The sequence below is a fragment of the Gopherus flavomarginatus genome, chromosome 3 (genome assembly GCF_025201925.1).
Source record: "Gopherus flavomarginatus isolate rGopFla2 chromosome 3, rGopFla2.mat.asm, whole genome shotgun sequence".
Lineage (NCBI taxonomy): Eukaryota > Metazoa > Chordata > Testudines > Testudinidae > Gopherus > Gopherus flavomarginatus.
Window position 1 is genome coordinate 21,985,832 of NC_066619.1, and position 21,320 is coordinate 22,007,151.

Consider the following 21,320-nt stretch of genomic DNA (forward strand, 5'->3'; position numbering starts at 1 on the left):
TGGGACAGCAAGGAGAACCACAGCTTTGCATATGCTGACCTGTGACATCACAGTTGGCATACGTGTAGCCACAACGGACTATGTTTGTGCACTCAAATGGATGTAAATGTTTACTCCTCTTCTTATTTTAAAGTTTCACTCCCATTAATTTGTGTTTAAAAAATTGTATAGCATTGGATGTGGTGGTTCTCCCTCCCCTCCCCCCCACATTGATTTTCCAAAAAGAGAGACTTTTATTTTTATTGAGTGGAAAAACAGTGTAGAGAAATCAATTTATCTTTATTAGTTTTACAGCAGATATTGTAGAATGCAAAGCATAATTGTAAATGCACACCGAGCACCACATAATTGATAGCTTCAGGAAAATACCCAATCATAGCCATAAACATACAGTAGTCACTACACTGTTAGAAGCACCCAAAACTCCAGCACAGAACACAACTGTGGCTGACTGCTAAAGTGCCTTATAGTGATAGACTGAGCTCCTTGAGGCTATCAAATTAGTTAGGGTGACCAGATGTCCCATTTTTAAAGGGACAGTCCCATTTTTGGGGACTTTTTCTTATATAGGTGCCTATTACCCCCCCACTTCCATCCCATTTTTTAACAGTTGCTATCTGCTCATGCTAATATTAGTATATTTCCTCTATTGAGTAGACTCATGCAGAGGCAGTGAATCAGGTTAATAAATGTTTGCCCATGTCTTCTATGCTGAAAATCATTTCTCTTCTTCCCACCGCCCAAAAAAAATAATAATCTTCCAGTTCAAATTAGCACATGATGATGTAAACCATTTGAAGCCAATGAAGAGACTCCAGCTGACTTCTAAGGAAGTTTGATCAGGCCTTTAACTTGTGATAATCTCATAAGAACAATACATGTCCTTGTAAGATTGGTTATTGCAATTCCTTCCTAAGAGGATAATAGTACTTCAGATGGTAGCAGACTGTTTAGCTCACTAATTTGAATGACCACTATTGTATTATTTCTGCTTCTCTATTCGGTCCATAGAACTTAAACGTCGTGTTCATTTAAAAAAGAAAAAAAAAAAAGCAAATATGCTACAATGTAATACAAAGTTCACCTTGCCCCTTTTAAACAATGGGCATATCAAAAGTATCTTACTGGCTGATTAAACAAAGTTGTGATTTGTTTGAGAATTCAGTATAATTGCTCAAGCTGGACCGTACTGAACTTCTTTTTAATTGTTTTATGTTTCTATGAAAACTATATAACCAACTTCAAGCACACCTATATGCAATACCTGTGCTTTTTGGAGGACAAAGACCGCTAGGTCTGAGACCATTTCTCTCTCTTAGCACACAGTGGGAGAATCTTTAGCACTATGCACTGTCTTGTGTGTGCTTTCTTTTAAAGATGCCAAGAGAGGCTGAATACAGCACAAAAATTCCACAACAGTGCATTTAAAGCTTCAATTTAGTACATCTCTTGAACTGGGTGTGCTTTGGGAGTTGTTGAGTCCCATCCATTACTTTAACTTTCTTCTTTTCTTAGGAGAGTTTCAAAACACCTTGGAGTGGAATGCTACCCTATATCAGTGGTCCCCAACCTTTTTTATCTGGCGAGTGCCAGATGACGAGCCATGGAGGATCGTGGCAGTGGACGAGCATTTGCCGAAATGCTGCCAACAAGTGGCAACGTCAATAGGTGTCGCTGCTGAAATGCCACGGACAAGCAGCATCATCCAGAGGTGTCGCCACCGAAATTCTGCTGAAAATGTGACATCTCTGGATGCTGCTGCTTCTCAGTGGCATTTTGGCAGATGCTCGTCCGCCGGCCAGTACGTGGGCGCACTTAGACGTCCTGCCGGGCGCCATGGCGGGCCAGTACGTGGGCACACTTAGACGTCTTGGCTGGCGCCATGGCGCCTGCGGGCACCACATTGGGGACCCCTGCCTTATATAGTGGTGATTTTAAGTTTCAGGAGGGGCAAAATACCACCACAGCATAAAGCACATTCTCCTGCTGACTTTAGACATAATGAGTAAATAACAGTCATGAGTTCAGGTAGCAGTCACTATAAAGTCCTCTGTGTCTGTCCCTTATCAACCTTTATCATGTCTTTAACAGTGATGTCAACCATAAGCCCTCTCATTACAGCTTATCCCACAACTACCTGGCATTCTTCCATGCTTGTCCTCTATGCATGAAAGAATCTTGTGCTTGTCTGCATGGGTCCCACCCGTTCTAAACTGAAGTCACTCCTGAAGACTGTCTCTGTTGCACTGCCTATAAGAAAACTACGGGCACTTCCATGCTTGTAAACAAATTAGGATATTGTGACAAAGTTCCTCCTCTACCTTGGTGGGTCCTGTGCTTATTGGCAGATTTGCTCACCTCATTGATCTTCCCCACAGTCTGGGTCAACTCCTCCTGTGTCTGATCAGGAGTTCGGAGGTTTTGAGGGGAACCTGGGCCCTCCCTCTTCTCCAGGTTCCAGCCTAGGGCCCTGTGGATTGCAGCTGTCTATAGTGTCTCCTGTAACAGCTGCCTGACAGCTACAACTCCCTGAGCTACTTCCCCATGGCCTCCTCCAAACAACCTTCTTTATCCTCACCACAGGACCTTTCTCCTGGTGTCTGATAATGCTTGTACTCCTTAGTCCTCCAGCAGCACACCCTCTCAGTCTCAGCTCCTTGCGCCTCTTGCTCCCAGCTCCTCACATGCACTTCCTCTCCTCTGGTCCCCCCCACCCCCCAGCGGAGTGAGCTCCTTTTTAAACCCAGGTGCCCTAATTAGCCTGCTTGATTGGCTGCAGGTGTTCTAATCAGTCTGTCTGCCTTAACTGGCTCTAGCAGGTTCCTGATTACTCTAGTGCAGCCCCTGCTCTGGTCACTCAGGGAACAGAAAACTACTCATCCAGTGACCAGTATGTTTACCCTCTACCAGACTCCTGTACCCCACTGGTTTGGGTCTATCACAATATGTAAAATACACCCAGTTCAGTATCTGTTAATGTAACTGTCTATTCGTTAGTTGCCCATCCACCGTATTGGTCACTTTCCCTGTTTTAGACTGTACGTTCTATGGGGCAGGGATCATACTTCCTCAGTTTGGAAAGCACACAGCATGCTGTGAGTGCTGTTGGAAATCAGTAATAATAAAATGAAAAGTCAAAAACCCCGTTGTCATGGAGTTTGGGGGAGACAAGGCCCTGCACCCTCCGCTTCCTGCGATTCACCATGACTCTCAGCCAGACAGTAGAACAGAAGGTTTATTAGATGACAGGAACACAGTCCAAACCAGAGCTTGTAGGCATAAACAAGACCCCTTAGTCAGGTCCTTCTGGGGGGTAGGGATCTTAGACCCCAGCCTTGGGGTTCCCTCCGATTCCCCAGCCAGCCCAAAACTGAATCTCCACTGCAGCCGTCTCTGGGTATGTCTACATCTACAATTTTGCAGTGCTGGTTGTTACAGCTGTATTAGTACAGCTGTATAGGGCCAGCGCTGCAGGGTGGCCACACTTACAGCAACCAGCGCTGCAAGTGGTGTTAGATGTGGCCACACTGCAGCGCTGTTGGGCGGCTTCAAGGGGGGTTCAGGGAACGCGAGAGCAAACTGGGAAAGGAGACCAGCTTCGCCGTGGTTTGCTCTCGCGTTCCCCGAACCGCCCTGCAAACCGCAGGGAAGGAGACCTGCTTGCTCGGGGGTTCGGGGAACGAGAGAGCAAACCGGGAAAGGAGACCAGCTTCCCCGCGGTTTGCTCTCGCGTTCCCCGAACCACCCTGCAAACCGCAGGGAAGGAGACCTGCTTGCTCGGGGAACGCGAGAGCAAACCGCGGCGAAGCTGGTCTCCTTTCCCGGTTTGCTCTCGCGTTCCCCGAACCACCCAGCAAACCGCAGGGAAGGAGACCTGCTTGTTCGGGGAACGCGAGAGCAAACCGGGGAAGGAGACCAGCTTCGCCGTGGTTTGCTCTCGCGTTCCCCGAACCCCCCTGCAAACCGCAGGGAAGGAGACCTGCTTGCTCGGGGTTCGGGGAACGCGAGAGCAAGCCGGGGAAGGAGACCAGCTTGATTACCAGAGGCTTCCTCAGGTATGCTGGGATACCTGCTTATTCCACGGAGGTCAAGAAAAGCGCTGGTAAGTGTCTATACTTGATTACCAGCACTGGATCACCAGCGCTGGATCCTCTACACCCGAGACAAAACGGGAGTACGGCCAGCGCTGCAAACAGGGAGTTGCAGCGCTGGTGGTGCCCTGCAGATGTGTACACCTCCTAAGTTGCAGCGCTGTAACCCCCTCACCAGCGCTGCAACTTTGTGATGTAGACAAGCCCTAAGTCTCTCTCTCTCTCCCTCCCCAGCTCCTCCTCCTGCCTTTGGCCATGTCTACATCTAAAATTTTGCAGCGCTGGTTGTTACAGCTGTATTTGTACAGCTGTATAGGGCCAGCGCTGCAGAGTGGCCACACTTACAGCAACCAGCGCTGCAAGTGGAGTTAGATGTGGCCACACTGCAGCGCTGTTGGGCGGCTTCAAGGGGTTTCGGGGAACGCGAGAGCAAACCGGGAAAGGAGACCAGCTTCGCCGCGGTTTGCTCTCGCGTTCCGCGAACCACCCTGCAAACCGGAGGGAAGGAGACCTGCTTGCTCGGGTTCGGGGAACGCGAGAGCAAACCGGGAAAGGAGACCAGCTTCGCCGCGGTTTGCTCTCGCGTTCCGCGAACCCCCCTGCAAACCGCAGGGAAGGAGACCTGCTTGCTCGGGGAACGCGAGAGCAAACCGGGAAAGGAGACCAGCTTCGCCGCGGTTTGCTCTCGCGTTCCCCGAACCCCCCTGCAAACCGCAGGGAAGGAGACCTGCTTGCTCGGGGAACGCGAGAGCAAACCGGGGAAGGAGACCAGCTTCGCCGCGGTATGCTCTCGCGTTCCGCGAACCACCGTGCAAACCGCAGGGAAGGAGACCTGCTTGCTCGGGGAACGCGAGAGCAAACCGGGGAAGGAGACCAGCTTCGCCGCGGTTTGCTCTCGCGTTCCGCGAACCACCCTGCAAACCGGAGGGAAGGAGACCTGCTTGCTCGGGTTCGGGGAACGCGAGAGCAAACCGGGAAAGGAGACCAGCTTCGCCGCGGTTTGCTCTCGCGTTCCGCGAACCCCCCTGCAAACCGCAGGGAAGGAGACCTGCTTGCTCGGGGAACGCGAGAGCAAACCGGGAAAGGAGACCAGCTTCGCCGCGGTTTGCTCTCGCGTTCCCCGAACCCCCCTGCAAACCGCAGGGAAGGAGACCTGCTTGCTCGGGGAACGCGAGAGCAAACCGGGGAAGGAGACCAGCTTCGCCGCGGTATGCTCTCGCGTTCCGCGAACCACCGTGCAAACCGCAGGGAAGGAGACCTGCTTGCTCGGGGAACGCGAGAGCAAACCGGGGAAGGAGACCAGCTTCGCCGCGGTATGCTCTCGCGTTCCGCGAACCACCGTGCAAACCGCAGGGAAGGAGACCTGCTTGTTCGGGGAACGCGAGAGCAAACCGCGGCGAAGCTGGTCTCCTTCCCCGCTTTGCTCTCGCGTTCCCCGAACCGCCGAGCAAGCAGGTCTCCTTCCCTGCGGTTTGCAGGGTGGTTCGCGGAACGCGGGAGCAAACCGCGGCGAAGCTGGTCTCCTTCCCCGGTTTGCTCTCGCGTTCCCGGAACCACCCTGCAAACCGCAGGGACGGAGACCTGCTTGCTCGGGGTTCGGGGAACGCGAGAGCAAGCCGGGGAAGGAGACCAGCTTGATTACCGGAGGCTTCCTCAGGTATGCTGGGATACCTGCTTATTCCACGGAGGTCAAGAAAAGCGCTGGTAAGTGACTATACTTGATTACCAGCGCTGGATCACCAGCGCTGGATCCTCTACACCCGAGACAAAACGGGAGTACGGCCAGCGCTGCAAACAGGGAGTTGCAGCGCTGGTGGTGCCCTGCAGATGTGTACACCTCCTAAGTTGCAGCGCTGTAACTCCCTCACCAGCGCTGCAACTTTCTGATGTAGACAAGCCCTTTGTCAAGTTTCCTGGGCAAAGGTGTCACCTGGCCCAGCCCCCCTCTTAGCTTTGGTTACAAGCCCAGGTGTCATCCCCTGCTATCCCACCCCAATGCAGACAGTCCCAGCAAAACTAGGAGACATTCCCAGGTCAATCTGCCCCGCTCCCTGCTGTGTCACACCTGTACGCTTCTAAAAGGTATATAGATCCTCAAGCTTTTGGTCATGAGGCATCCTAACTATTGAGAGGAGGGGGGATTATGAGGAAGCTTTCTCTTCTGGGTTTCTTCTTTTGAAGCATGTAACTCTGTCTGCTGTCAGAGGCAAGATAGTGGTCTGCTTTTAGAATAGACCTCTGGCCTTCCTAATCATGTGAAAGTCCTAAATACAGGTTTGATGGGTGGATTCACTTTGTCAGCTATCTAAAACAAATTGAGTAGGCATAATGTGATCTCAATAGTACCAATTTGTGAGAAATACACTGCTTTCTGAGCAAGCTATGAGCAGCGGGCGTCTGTTACAATAACTGAACCTTAGGGGCATCCATTTTTATAAGCTGGTTGCAGTTAAAAAGGTCAAGTTGACACACATGATGGCAAGACCAGTTTCAATAGGATCGTTCTCAAAACTGTTTGTTTGTATTACCGTAGCACCTAAGAGCCAGGCCCCAAGCAACATTTAGCTGGGCACAGGGCAGACTCATAACAATGGGTTGCCATTCCATCCCACACAGATACAGAGGTACAAACATACTCCCCGAGATTACATACATTACACTTAAGTCAAACTCAAATGGCCACAATTTAGCCTGACTTTTTTTTTTTTTTTTCATGGTGAAGGGCTTGTGGCCCTCTTGCCGGGCCCCTCCCTTGGACTGGGCCCTGGTAAAGTATTATCCATTTTCTCCTCTTCCTCCCCCCCACCTTACTTGGGGCCTGCCTAGGAGTCTTAGTCATGCACCAGGATTGTGTACAAACACCCCACCCCCAAGTGTCTGCCCCAAGGACCTTGTAACCTAAGGTGAGACAATAGGTGGATACAGGCAGATGGGGAGTAAAAGGAAACAGTGAGATAATATTACTCAGTATGACAGACTGGTCTTAGCACACAAGCCACCTAACTGTTACCAGGGGTTTTGTAGGCATCACTGAAAATGAGAGTATTTTTAAGGAGGGGTTTGAAATAGGATTCTTTTTGTGCTGGTGACAACCTTTTTCTTTAAAAAAAAAAAAAAAAAAAGGCTTGCTAAAACACGGCGCACAAAAAAAGCAGTGTCAATATTGATGATCGAAGACAGTGGAATGTGTCAGCATGATCGATTGCTGTGCAAGGTGATGAGCTGGCAATTTGCATTTTCAGAACTGCCACACAGGTCTTTGAAAAGTTTTTTTTTTTAAGCTTTGTATCTGCCAGAACACAGAATGTCCTTTATTTCAGTGGTTCTCAAGTTTTCCAGACTACTGTACCCCTTTTAGGAGTCAGATTTGTCTTGCATACTCTCAAGTTTCACTTCACTTAAACTACTTGCTTACAAAATCAGACATAAAAATACAAAAGTGTCACAGCACACTGTTACTGAAAAATTGCTGACTTTCTCATTATGTCTGTATGCAACTTTAGTTTGTACTGACTTTGCTAGGGCTTTTTATGTAGCTGGTTGTAAAAATAGGCAAATATCTAGATGAGTTGATGTACTCCCTCGAAGACCTCTGTGTACCCGCAGGGGTTGGTTGAGAAACACTGCTTTATTCCTTTGCTTTTGGGAAATCTATGGGGTGGGCGGGGGATTGGAAATCAAGATAAAAATATTTGAAATTTTGTATCATATCTAGATCTCACTTGCTGTTTCTTTGTTTTTCTTTCCTCATGCACTGGTATTACCAAGTACACATTAATTAAAAAATGATAAAAATTTCACTATTGGTAATTAATACCAAAATGTTGTTTTTCAAAATCATATGACCTTGTGTTGAAGAGGTGAACTTGAAATCTGAGATTTCAAATGGCCCTCTTATGCAAATAATGCTCCCCCCCCCCCACCGTGCTCTGGCAGTTACTTATTCTTGCCAGCTTTTGTTATGGCTGGACTAAGAGCCCTTCATGTCTCTGATGATTGGCACTGTTCTCTGGGAGCTGAACTGTACAGCTCCCTCCATAAGTCTTTCAGAATTTAACTCAGGATTGAAAAATAGACCAGACTCCTCCTATTCAGGTACTGACAATTCTTTCATGTTTGGGAAATAGTGATCTAACACCTTCGAAGGTAGGCACTTGTATTTGCATGAGTAAAACACTTTTCTTTTTTTTCTTTCCTATTTTATTAGGATGAATCTCGACTCCTCAGAGTTAAGGTTGTTTCTGGCATTGATCTAGCAAAAAAAGACATCTTCGGAGCCAGGTATGTGTGTCGCGTTCAGCGCTTGTTTAAAATTTTATAGTACAGGCACTATAGCAATTTTATAGCTGTTTATAAACCCAATGAAAGATTCTGTGACATGATCGCAACTGGTGTAGATCATGGGATGTCTGTTAGGAGACTAGCAAGCAATTTAGTCTCGCACCCTCTGGAATAGTCCCTCCACACCACAGAGTTTGCCAGTTTCTCTGCCTCTGCAATAGTCTCTGCGCAAGGAGGCAGCTCAGGCTTTGGTAGTGGTTTTAGGTACTGTATTTAAAATGACTTTTTTCTTCCCCTCTGATTTTAAGAGGGTCAGAAGGCATGAAGGATGCAGTAACTCATTTTAGTTTGTGATAAAGCACCACTCCTGTTGGTTTCAGCAGCAGTTGTGCTGGTGTTTAGATACAGAAGCCTGATAGGATTGTTGCACTGTGATTTATTGGGGTTGGTTGTTTTTTTGGGGGGAGGGGGACACTGGGGTTAGGACAGTCAATCTTATCCAGATGTCACTGGTACATTTCCTGTGTACTCTGCCTTTTTAAAAGAAAGTGGTTTGAAGGGTTTCCCCAACCCAGTCCATGCGGGAGAAGGCTAGGAAGTGTTAATGTGAAAAAAGCTTGGAACAGACCGTGCTGATGTTTTTGCCAAATAGGAAGCCTTCGCACTCCACACGAAGGGCCTGTTTAATGAAATGCAGATTTAGTGGAGTGAAAGATTTATCAGGCTGAGGAGTCAGCATTTATGCAGCCATTTCACAGATATATATTTTTTTCACCTGCGAAGTGTTTCAGGAATCAGGGTGAGAATTACAGAAGATTTTCAACTGAAGACCAGTGGCTGGATGAAGAGAGAGAGCCTGCCAGAGGGCATAAGCCAATTTTCACACAAGTGGCTGCTACCTGTCAATCAACAGAAAGTGAACAGACCATGGTCTGCCCTGATATAACCTCAAACAGGGTGACAACTGGCAGAAATGAAAGCTGTTTTTAAGTGTTTCTGATTAAAAAGTATAGCAAGGCCACTTTGCTTATGTCCAAGTTTTCCTTTTAAAAATTATATATTTTAAAACACTTTTTGCTCCCAGCCTAGGCTTATGGTGCATGCACTAAACCAGTGGTTCTCAAGCTTTTTTCATTTGCGAACCCCTAAAAAATTTCAGATTGAAGTGCGGTTCCCTTTGGAAGTCTTAGATGTAGTCCACAGACTCTGAGATCTACAGACCAAACTACTGTTCTCTGGTAACAACCTTTTGCGGACCTCTTAAATGTAGATTGCAGACCTCCAGGGGTTCACAAACTACAGGTTAATAATCACTGCACTAGACAGCTCAAACCACAAATTGCAGTCCTGAAGGAGTGTCCACTTAAACATAAAAACATTCTTTCTGAGAAGCGATATTTCATGAATGACCATGCGAATTAATAGGATGGGCATATTTGAGAATTTTTGGAATGTGTCTAGAAGGTAAACAAATCCCAACCTCTGGCAGATGACTGATAGTGAGGGAGTGAATTCTAAACCAAGGACTCTTCACATAAATCATTTAGCCAGCAACCCCCTTTTCAAGTCCCCTTTAAACGGAGAAGGTTCTAGCTTGAGTATCCCTGCTGACCTCAACCATGTTGCTTGAGGAGCAAGGTAGGTTCCAAACCATTTAGAGCTTTTTAGGTTAAGACCCACAGTTTGAATTTCACTACAAAAGTTACTGGCAGCCAGTTTAGTACTGAATGTAAAAAAGTGGAATTCCTTACTGCAACTAACTCTAGCTTCTTCATGTATTAATGACCCTCCCTATCGATTATTTTGTGTTTCTTTAATTATGCTAAACTGTAGTCCATCAGTTTATCTAGTTTGAAACTACTTAAAGCAGTAATTGAAGGTTTAATCACCTTTTGTGTGTGTGAATCTTGCAACAAATGTTCCTTTGGTAGATATGTGCAGAATGTGGTAAGACGGAGCCCTTTCTTTCTCCTCTAAAATTGCTGTTTGAAATAGCTTTTGACTGCTGACCATAAGCAACAAAAAAGCGGGTCATGTTTGGAAGTGATGAGATACATACTTGCTGAATAGATTAGTAGTTGTACGGTTAATAGTGTTGGCTAACTTGCACTACAGAAGTACAATTGCTTTGCACATCCCCCATTAGCATTTATCTCATGGGAGGCCTTTCAGCTGAAGGTGAGATGCTGCGGTAGCAAAGGGAAGAGGGAAAAGGGAAACAAATTCTGGAGGAGAGTGGAGTGGAGAAAAGAGAACAATTTCCCCCAAAAAAGAAAAAAGACTGGAGCTATGTCTTGTTAACATTGTGTTTTCAGTTCTTTAATTTGGCTCCAACATTTTTGTACTGGTATAGACAATGATTGGCTTCATATATTTAATTGTGTCAAATGAAGAAACAAAATCTGGCCAAGTTGTAACTAAATTTGACCATTCAAATAGTTGATTTAAAAACCAAAACAAACTAGTGTTTGGGTAGGCAAATTCTCTTACCATAGAGAATGTTAGTGTTGGGGGTATAGGGGCAAATTTAAAAAAGAATCTGAGGAAAATGAAAAATTCCTTAGCATACATGTAATTCTTTACAGGATACACGGGAAGTTTTATTATTGAATCCGTGGCACGGTAGTATCTACTCCGTCAGCCAGACCTCTCATATGTTGTAAATATATAAGATGCCTTAATCAAGAGTCTGACGTTTGCTGAAGAATGGATAAATCTCAAAAAATCAGTGTTGTATCTTTGAGTTCAAATGCTTAAGTTGTGTGAATTGGCAATGAGTTCTATTGATATGGCCCTTAAATATTTAAAGTAACTGTCTCAAGTCCAGTAGGGTTTTCATTAAGCTTAAACAGTAGAAAACATAAGTTGGAGTATGTTTCAAACTTTGTTTGAAATAGATATTTGCTAAAAATGATATTAATGGCATCATACATTATCAGTTTTACTGAAATGCTTGCACTGCTGAGCTGATGGGCTTCTCAGAAAGCTTTTTGTGGGAAAAGGTTTTTTTAAATGGATTTGCATTTTCTGCTGATAGTTTTACAGTTTATGCTGCTTGACTCAAATATGATTTTTGAGTTGCCACAAATATCAGTATCATTCCAATGTAATTATCAAGCATACCTCCCCCCAAAATTATCATGCCGGTAAATTATGTTGAGTTAATCAATAATCAATGAGGTATGAGCTCTACATTACTTTCATTGTAGAACCTAATTTCAAATAAAACTGTCTGGAGGAAAAGTGTGAAATTCTAAAGATGGTTAAATTTTCTGAAGCATGGCGTATGTGAGATCTCCTAAAATAGCACTCAACTAGTCATATTAAAGAGAGTGGTGGTGTTTTGGGGTGTGTATAGGGAGTGGGACGGGGGACCGTGCACACAGCATAACTCTGCTGCAAAAAAATTTTTTTTGGAGGGTAATCGTGATGGGATAATTTTTCAGCACCCTGTCATTGGTTCAAATCTTGTCAAACTTGGCAGCAGCTGAAAGCCATTGTGACACTTTTGGTTTTGTGAAGTCTGTGGATAGTCACAGTCTAGCTGCTGGGTGGTAAGTGTCCATGTCATGGAAAAGCCCACCATGGTTGCCACCCTTTTTGGCACACTCAACAGATAAATGAACGGAGTGGGCCACGTAGCCTGAACCATTCTCTTGTTCATAGGTGGGAGAAGGTACAGAGATGGAAATCAGTGAATCAAAGGGCTGGAGGTAGGAACAAAGGAGGAGTTCTGCAAATTAGTTCAGTGCCTCTCTCCAGAAAGACCTCTGATAGCGCCAGGTTCTATTTGCAGATTTGTGGTGTAAATGCGTGTGATGGTGCCTGAGTTTTATATAGCATGCTGAACCCACGTGCGGCCCAGTCTTTGCAATGCAGGAGAGGGGGTGCTCGTTCTTTCTCTCCCATTAAGAGGTGGACTGGTGGATGTCCTCTCTGCCTCCTCCCATGTGTTCCAGGCCTATGGAGCCTCTCCCTCTCCTTCTCCTGAGTACAGGTACCTGGAGGGAAGGAGGGTGGACTCTTTCCTCTGAATCCCCCTGTTGTCTAAGGCTGGCTCTGCCTCTGCCTTTCGGCTGGTGAGTGGAGCTCTTATCTGGGCAGCCCCGCACAAAAGGAAGGGTGAAGTGGGTGAAAGCAGGGGCCGCAGAATGCCATTTGAAGTGGGGGGCATAGATTCTTTTCCTCCGACCTCTGCCTGATGCGCCTTTCCCCCTCTCAAGTACCCTTTCCCATCAGCAGCTTGGCACCTCTGGCCCATGAGTGCCTACAACGCCTCTTTCCCCCCCACCCAATTTGAGTGAGTGGTGCTATGACCTGAGCACGGGTTTGCAGCACCGCTAAGGTTTGGCCTGACCGTGGCCCAGGTGGCCCCACTGCTCTGTACTCTCTGGGTCTTCACAGCTGAGGGTGTGAGGGAGCTTCCAAAACCTGAGTCAGTCTTTTTAGGTGACACATTTGAGGAGCTGTCCCGGATTGAGGTGTCATTAGTGGAGGTTTTGGAACAAACTGATAAATTAAACAGCAATAATTCACCAGGACCACATGGTCTTCACCCAAGAGTTCTGAAGGCGCACTCAAATGTGAAATTGCAGGACTACTAACCGTGGTATATAACTTAACTTACTTAAATCAGCTTCTGTACCAGATGACTGGAGGATAGCTAATGTGACTCCACTTTTTAAAAAAGGTTCCAGAGGCAGTCCTGGCAATTGCAGGCTGGTAGCCCTAACTTCAGTGCCAGGCATGTTGGTGGAAACTACACCTCTACCCCGATATAACGTTGTCCTTGGGAGCTAAAAAAATCTTACTGCATTATAGGTGAAACCGCATTATATCGAACTTGCTTTGATCCACTGGAATGCGCAGCCCTGCCTCCCTGGAGTGCTGCTTTACTGTGTTATTTCCGAATTTGTGTTATATCAGGTTGCGTTATATCGGGATAGAGATGTATAGTAAAGTGCAGAATTATTAGACATGTATATGAACATTTGTTGGGGAGGAATCAACATGGTATTTGTAAAGGGAAATTATGCCTTGCTAATCTACTAAAATTCTTTGAGAGGGTCAACAAGCATATTGACAGGGGGAATCCAGTGGATATAGTGTACTTAGATTTTCAGAAAGCCTTTGATAAAGTCCCTCACCAAAGGCTCTTAAGCAAAGTAAGCTATTATGGGATAAGAGGGAAGGGAATCCTCTCATGGATTGGTAACTGGTTAAAAGTTAGGAAATGAAGGGTAGGAATAAATGGTCAGTTTTCAGAATGGAGAGAGGCAAATAGTGGTGTTCCCCAGAGGTCTGTACTGGGACCAGTACTGTTCAACATATTCATAAATGATTTGGAGAAAGGGGTAAACAGTGAGGTGTCAATTTGCAGATGATACAAAACTATTCAAGATAGTCAAGTCAAAAGCAGACTGCAAAGAGTTACAAAGGTATCTCACAAAACTGGGTGACTGAGCAACAAAATGGCGGATGAAATTCAGTGTTGATAAAGGCAAAGTAATGCACATTGGAAAACATAATCCCAACTATACATATAAAATGGTGGAGTCTAAATTAGTTGTTACCTGTCAACAAGAGCCCTTGGAGTTATTGTGAGTAGTTCTCTGACAACATACACTCTATGCTGCAGCAGTCAAAAAAACGAACAGTATTGGGAAACATTAGAAATGGAATAGGTAATAGATAGGTAAATATCATATTGCCTCTATATAAATCCATGGTATGCCCACATGTTGAATACTGTGTGCAGATGTGGTCACCCATCTCAAAAAAGATGTATTGGAATTGGAAAAGTTATAGAAAAGGGTAACAAATATGATTAGGTATATGGAACAGCTTCCATATGAGGAGAGAGAAAAAAGACTGGGACTTTTCAGCTTAGAAAAGAGATGACTAAGGTGGGGAATATCGTAGAGGTCTATAAAATCATGACTGATGTGGAGAAAGCAATTGAAGTGGTGTTGTTTACTCCTTCTCATAACACAAGAACTAGGAGTCACCCAATGAATTCAATAGGCAGCAGGTTTAAAACAAACAAAAAGGAAGTGTTTCTTCATACAACGCACAGTCAACCTGTGGAACTCTTTGCCAGAGGATGTTGTGAAGGTCAAGAACAGGGTCTAAAAGAGCTAGATAAGTCCATAGAGGATAGGTCCATCAATGGCGACCCCATCCTCTGCTTGCCAGAAGCTGTGAATTGGCGACAGGATGGATCACTTGATGGTTACCTGTTCTGTTCATTCCCTCTGAAACACCTGGCACTGGCCGTTGCTGGAAGACAGAATACTGAGGTAGGTGGACCTTTGGTCTGACCCAGTATGGCTGTTCTTATGGAGTGATGACCTGCTGCTGTTGTACACATGAGCACTTTTGGGTCTGGAACTGGCCTCCTTTTCCCTCCTGTTCACCAAAGACTCAGTTTGGAAGATACGGGGAAAATGTCACTCTATGATGCACCTACCCATACCCTTGCCACTACAGGACATCACTCCCAATGTTGGTTGGGGCACTGTTGCCCACGGCTGTGTAAATCATGTGCTCTGTGGATAACTGAAGGCTGTCAATTTCCCAGTGCTCTGTTTCTGTCTTCTTTCAAAAGTGAAAAATAAGGTTTGAGGAAAAGCTGCGGCTGGCATTTTAAGAATGCAATTTTGAGCAAGTCTGTGTGAAATGTGGCTGAACACTTTGTGAGGAGGGCAGTCAGATGACCTACAGTAAATATTGATGCACTTACAATCTCTGGAATGAGTGACTCAAAGTGTTTAATGAAATGGTATTTTGAAAACTAGCATTAGAACTGCATAATTACAGTCATAGTAGCTGATAAGCTACTTCAAGGTTGAGTCATGGCAGTATTTAATACTGGGGCAGAATAATGTGTACACTCCTGTGTGCCTATGAAAGGTGCCTTACGAAACAGGTTATATCTTACATATAAAACCACCTCAATGGGCTTTCTTTTAAGTATTTAATATCAGGAATTACTGCTATGGGTCATAATTTTAGACATCACCAATTTGCAAGTGATCATTTTTAGAGTTTGAAAGTCCTTATTCCACAGTTCCTTCTGAAGAAAATGACTATCATTTGGAGTACTTGAGAAAGTATTTTGAAACAAAAATTGGGCTCCACAATTCTATTTTTTTAAATGAAAAACTGTAACTGTTTTTGGTCTGTGGTATTGCAGTGAGGCTGTAATTTAGGATATCAGAGAGTTGTTCGGTTAAGGTGACCCATTGAACAAAAATACAGATTGTCAGTTAGAATAGCCCTCATCATTGACATAAGAATAAACTGCATTGGAATCTAAAGTTCTATTTCATAGAGCGGTAGCTAAATTGGAGTGATTTCTAGGTGTGCCTGATTTCTTCCTAAGCATAAACTCCATTGGAATCTAAAGTTCTATTTCATAGAGCGGTAGTTAAATTGAAGTGATTTCTAGGTGTGCCTGATTTCTTCCTAAGCGTAATCTCCATTGGAATCTAAAGTTCTATTTCATAGAGCGGTAGCTAAATTGGAGTGATTTCTAGGTGTGCCTGATTTCTTCCTAAGCGTAAACTCCATTGGAATCTAAAGTTCTATTTCATAGAGCGGTAGCTAAATTGGAGTGATTTCTAGGTGTGCCTGATTTCTTCCTAAGCAATTTTGTTAACACTGAAATAACTGTGTCTCATCTCCTTTTTGGTCTACTCAGTATGGCATGTTTTTGTTTTTTTTTAAAGTACATGGGATCTTAGCTGTAGAGTAAGAACTTATAAGTGTTGTAAATCAATGTCTAGTGAAACTCAGTAGTTTTGGATGGAACCTTGCTGGCTCTGCACTGGGCAAGAAGAGAATGGAAGTTTCCATGAGCAGGTTTGTTTGTGTGTAACCATTATTGCATGAGCACTGATGCACTTACATATTTTACAACGTGAGGTTGCTGTTGAAATTTAAAGCATTGTGATTTGAGTAACTTTTTAATTCTGTCTCTGAAAATGATTGTTTCCTTAAATGTTTAACGAGTTAAATTATTGAAGGAATTCCTACTTTTGTTTATCATCCAGTGCAAGTTATAAAACCATGAGTTGTAATCATGATACACACTGAAAACAATGCTGTATTTATTTTTTTCTGTATGTATTTGTATTGTGATAGTGCCCAAGGCTTCAGTCGGGATTGAAGTCCTATTGGGTTATTCACTGTACAAACAAATAAAAAGACATGGTTCCTGTAATGTTTAAAATATAATCTCATCTCCTGACTCAGTTTGTTTACTAACATTTCAGTGATGTGTCTGTGATCTTCTCATCCTTTTCTCCCTTGTCGTACTCTCCCCTTCCCACCCCCAGTGATGAATTCCCCCATTCACTGCTTAAGTGAGGCTGCTGTGGTGGTTCTGATGACTTTCCCAGTAATAAGTATTTACAGGATCATGCCTTTAAATCTGTTTTTTAAATATATGAATAAATTAGATTAGATCTATTTTTGGAAGTGTGGAATTTAACTCTAACTCTCTATTAATCTAGGTTTTTTCTGAGTGGGGAAATGGATTCATAATTGTAGCGTAATAATTATTATACTGTAGTTTTACCAGTGAAATTATTCTGCTATAGCTAGGCCAACCCATTTCCCCATGTAGACAGGCCTTTAATGTTCAGGTATGGGTGCTCAGCAGTCCCTGAAAGTTAGGGCCTGTGTCACTAGTCAAGTACAATACTTTACATTAACTAGCTCATAAAATAAGATCATCATAAATTACATGTGGCAGTTCTGAGTGATTTACTTTATGTAGTTCCTCTCCCCTGCTGTCGTTTTTGTATCGTGTTAAATTTTATAACTGTTTTTAAAAAATATTTATTACAAATATAAACATATTTTAGGGATTTAACATTTACTAATCTTAATTCAGAATTATTAAGGAGCATTTGTGTTGGGTATCTATGACATCTCTGAGGATGGAATTTGGTTGGATGTATTGTTGGTTTTTTTGGCATAATTATAGGCAGATCTTTAATAGGTGTATGCATGCATGAAATGCTTTCAGAATAGAAGTCAATAAATGTATTATTGGCTGTATGAAATTACAACTGTTATGCTAACATTCTTACTCGAGCAAATTTGTTTTGGAAGGATCTGTTTTGGAAATGGGAGTAAATTACTCTGCTACTACTTCCAGAGTCTTTGAAAAATATGCTATACGTGGAATTTTGGCTATCTGAAAGGTTGGGTTTTTTTTTTTTTTGTTAAGTGAAAAGGTTTGCAACAGAATGATGAAAAAAATCCTTAACATGAAACTACATTTTACTTCTAACAGCATCATTGTTCAGTGTATGCCGCCAGTGGGTTCACTGATGTACAGGACCGGCGCTAGGGTTTTGAGCGCCCTAGGCGGACGGCAATTTCGCTGCCCCGCGTGCTGGTCCCGCGGCTCCGGTGGAGCTGCCGCAGTGGTGCCTGTGGGCGGTCCGGTGCTCTGCGGCTTGGTGGAGCTGCTGCAGTGGTGTCTGCGGGCGGTCCGGTGCTCTGCGACTCGGTGGAGCTGCTGCAGTGGTGTCTGCGGGCGGTCCACCGAAGCCGCGCTAGCCGCCGACTGTCCGCATGCACGACTGCGGCAGCTCCACGGAAGCCCCTCCGGACACCCTGGGCTGCCAGCTGCCGCGGCAGCGCCCTGACCCAGGGGACACTCTGGGCTGCCGGCTGTCGCGGCGGCGCCCTGACCCAGGGTCAGTGCGCCTCCGCGGCAGCCCCGGGTTTCACTGGGCCACGGGACCTCCGCCCCTGGGCTGCTGGCTGCCGCGGCAGGGCTCTGACCCAGGGGACACCCTGGACTGCCGGCTGCCGCGGCGGTGCCCTGACCCAGGGGACACCCTGGGCTGCCGGCTGTCGCTGCAGCGCCCTGACCCAGGGTCAGTGCGCCTCCGCGGCAGCCCGGGGTTTCACTGGGCCACGGGACCTCCGCCCCTGGGCTGCTGGCTGCCGCGGCAGGGCTCTGACCCAGGGGACACCCTGGACTGCCCACTGCCGCGGCGGCGCCCTGACCCAGGGTCACTGCACCTCCGCGGCAGCCCGGGGTTTCACTGGGCCAGGGGCCCCCCGCCCCTCGGCTGCCGACTGCCGCAGCGGGGCGCTGACCATGGGGACCCCTTGGGCTGCGGGCTGCCGCCGCCAGCTCAGACTCCCTCTCTGTCCTGGCAGCAGTGGCTGCTCAACCATTTAAAAAAAAATGGGGGGTGCTTTTTGGCGCCCTCAAATCTCGGTGCCCTAGGCAACCGCCTAGTCCGCCTAAATGGTTGCACCGGCCCTGCTGATGTACAACGGTCAATAGAAGTAGTCCCTGCTCTGAGGAGACTACCATCTAAAAGGCACAGCTAGGACAGCAAGCTTTTATTTGCCCTACATTTTCTTCTCTTAATACCCTTGGGTTAGCTTCAGTGGTGGGAGTGCTAGAGCCAACGGACTCCAGGTTGTTGCTGGCATTTTAAGAACACAATTTTGAGCAAGTCTGTGTGAAACGTGGCTGAATTCTTCTGGTTACATCAATTCTGTTCTCATGGATTGCTGTGGAAGTAGCACATGTATAACTGAGAGAAGAAAACTTGGCTCACAGATGATAGATGACAGACGTTTATATCTTTATATTTACCAGCGCTCCCATCATTGTTAGTTCTGTTCAGATAATGGGCAAAGAAGCCTGGTATGAAGACCCAGAGGTCATGTTAGCTCAGAACATAATTTTTAAATACTTTTTCTTCCCACTGTTCATTTCCTCTTACATAGTAAAGGACTGAAGAAGGCAGTTGAGTGATGTGAGTTAGTGTCAAGAAGTTTAGATTACTTGCCTATACAAATTCCTTTTTTAAAATGCACTAGTATACAAGAATTAGCTGGTCAGAACACCCTGCTGAGAAACTTCTGTACAGATTATATTCATGGGAGCCTGAGCTCCCTCTGGTGGCTAATGTAACATATACATTTATCTTTTACTTTAGCTAAAATACATTAACTTTTTAAAAATAGTTAATGGTATATTTAAATCCTGTTGTCATTAATTGTCATTATCCTTGCTAATAGGATGACTTCTTGAAATTAAAAACTCAAATTAAGCAGGATTTTTAACAATGAGGTTAATTAACTACTAGAACAACTTACCAAATGTTGTGTTGGATTCTTTATCGCTGTCAATTTTTAAATGAAGGTTGAACTAGAGTATTTTTTCTTAACTCCCTCCCCCCAACTCAACCCTCCCAAACAACAAACACCCCAAACAACCCCCCCTCCAGTCCCCTATCCAAACAGGAATGAATTCAGGGAAGGCCTCTGGTTTTTGTTACTCAGGAGGTCAGGCTAGATGATTCCTTCTGACCTTAGAATCTGTGAAACCCTTAATTCAGCAAAATAACGTCATCATATGGGGTGTTTTAAAAAAAAAATCTTATAACCATTATCCTTGGACATCAGGGATTGAGCAAAAACACACTCAGGACAATGCCAAGCTGACAAGAGTAAGTAATGCTGTCAAGATAACATTGTAATGGCACAAAACAGAAAATATTTGCGTGACTGTGATTCTATTACAATATTTAGTCTAGAGGGCCTTTCTGCAGGTGAGGCAAAAAGAAAAGCTTTGTCTACAGTGCAGTTAGATACCCGTGTCTGGCGTGTACCAGCTGATTCAGACTTCCCAGGTTTGGACTGCAGGGCTGTTTAATTGCAGCATAGACATTAAAACTGGGGCTGGAGCTCAGACTCTAGGACCCTGCGAGGTGAGAGGGCCAGAGCTCTCCAAGCCTGAAGATTTGTACTGCAGTTAAACAGCCCCTGAGCCCAGTCCAGCGAGCCTGAGTCAGCTGGCATGGGCCAGACACTGTGTCTAATTTCAGTGTAGACATACCTAAAGTGTACAGTTCTGCAACCCTAACTCAAATGAGTGATTACTTACATGAGTAATGATTGAATCTAAGAGGACTGCTTACCTAAATTATTGAAGTAGGATTAGACAGGCTGAAACCCTGAAGCATGAGCTTTAGGAACATAAGATATAACCTGGAAACCCCGAGCCACTGAACCCTGTCCCCCATCATCACAAGCATCCCTGTCATACAGTTGCACTCATAAATTTGCCCATCTCTCTCTTAAAACTGAGTTGTTTGCCCCCACAACTCCTCTTGGGAGGCTGTTCCAGATAAAATAGGAATTAGCTGTTTTTAAATTTAAAAAAAAACCACACACAAAAATAGCCCTAGTCAAATGTTAAAATGAGAAAATGTGCAGAGGTTTGAAGTGAGAGTGCACGCACAGAAGGAAAAGGGGTGGGGTGGAGAATTGAGCATGGGTGTAAGCAAAGGTTATTTTTAAAGGTTAGACATTCTCAAGTTATCTAGCCCTTGTGAGTACGTGAGCTTTACCAGTATTGCCCTCCTTTCTCCACCTCTTCTCACCCACTGTTCGTTAAGCCCACTTATGCATCTGGTCATAATAGGGGTGGTTGGTTTTTTTGAGGTAGGATGATCCTGTGGTTAAGCACCACTTTGGGATTCAGGAGAGGTGAGGTGAGTTCAGTTCCTGGCTCTCATATGCTTCCTGTGTGAACTTGGGCTCTGTACTTCAGTTCCCCATCTGTAACATTGGGATAGTACTTTTTTTCCTGCCCCCTTACTGGTCTGTTATATGGGGCAGGACTGTCTCTTACTATGTTTGTATAGCGACTAGCACAGTGGAGGCCTAATTCTGATTGGCGACTTCTAAGCACTATCGTAATACAAATAATTTGATAATATCAGTTATTCCAATTGCCTTTCAAGCCAGCCACTTGTTGTTTGGCAGATTTCTTAGAGGCATTGTTGCAGAGGTCAGTCTTGAAGAGGGATTTGAAAGAGGGCACAACGGTGACTTTAAGCTAACAGAAGTGCATTCCAAGAGGAAGCATGAAAGAGGCACGCATTTATTCAAGAAGCTGAT

At 45.0% G+C, this 21,320-nt stretch overlaps 1 protein-coding gene across 5 annotated transcripts in view; it reads left to right on the top strand.

The window, feature by feature from the left end:
* Positions 1 to 21,320, top strand: part of NEDD4L (NEDD4 like E3 ubiquitin protein ligase) — a 359,045-nt gene that overhangs the window by 65,382 nt on the left and 272,343 nt on the right. For all 5 annotated transcript variants that reach the window (XM_050944652.1, XM_050944654.1, XM_050944655.1 and 2 more), the window contains exon 2: positions 8,299 to 8,372. In XM_050944652.1, coding sequence (XP_050800609.1) covers positions 8,299 to 8,372 — 74 coding nt within the window. The remainder of the gene's footprint in view (positions 1 to 8,298; positions 8,373 to 21,320) is intronic.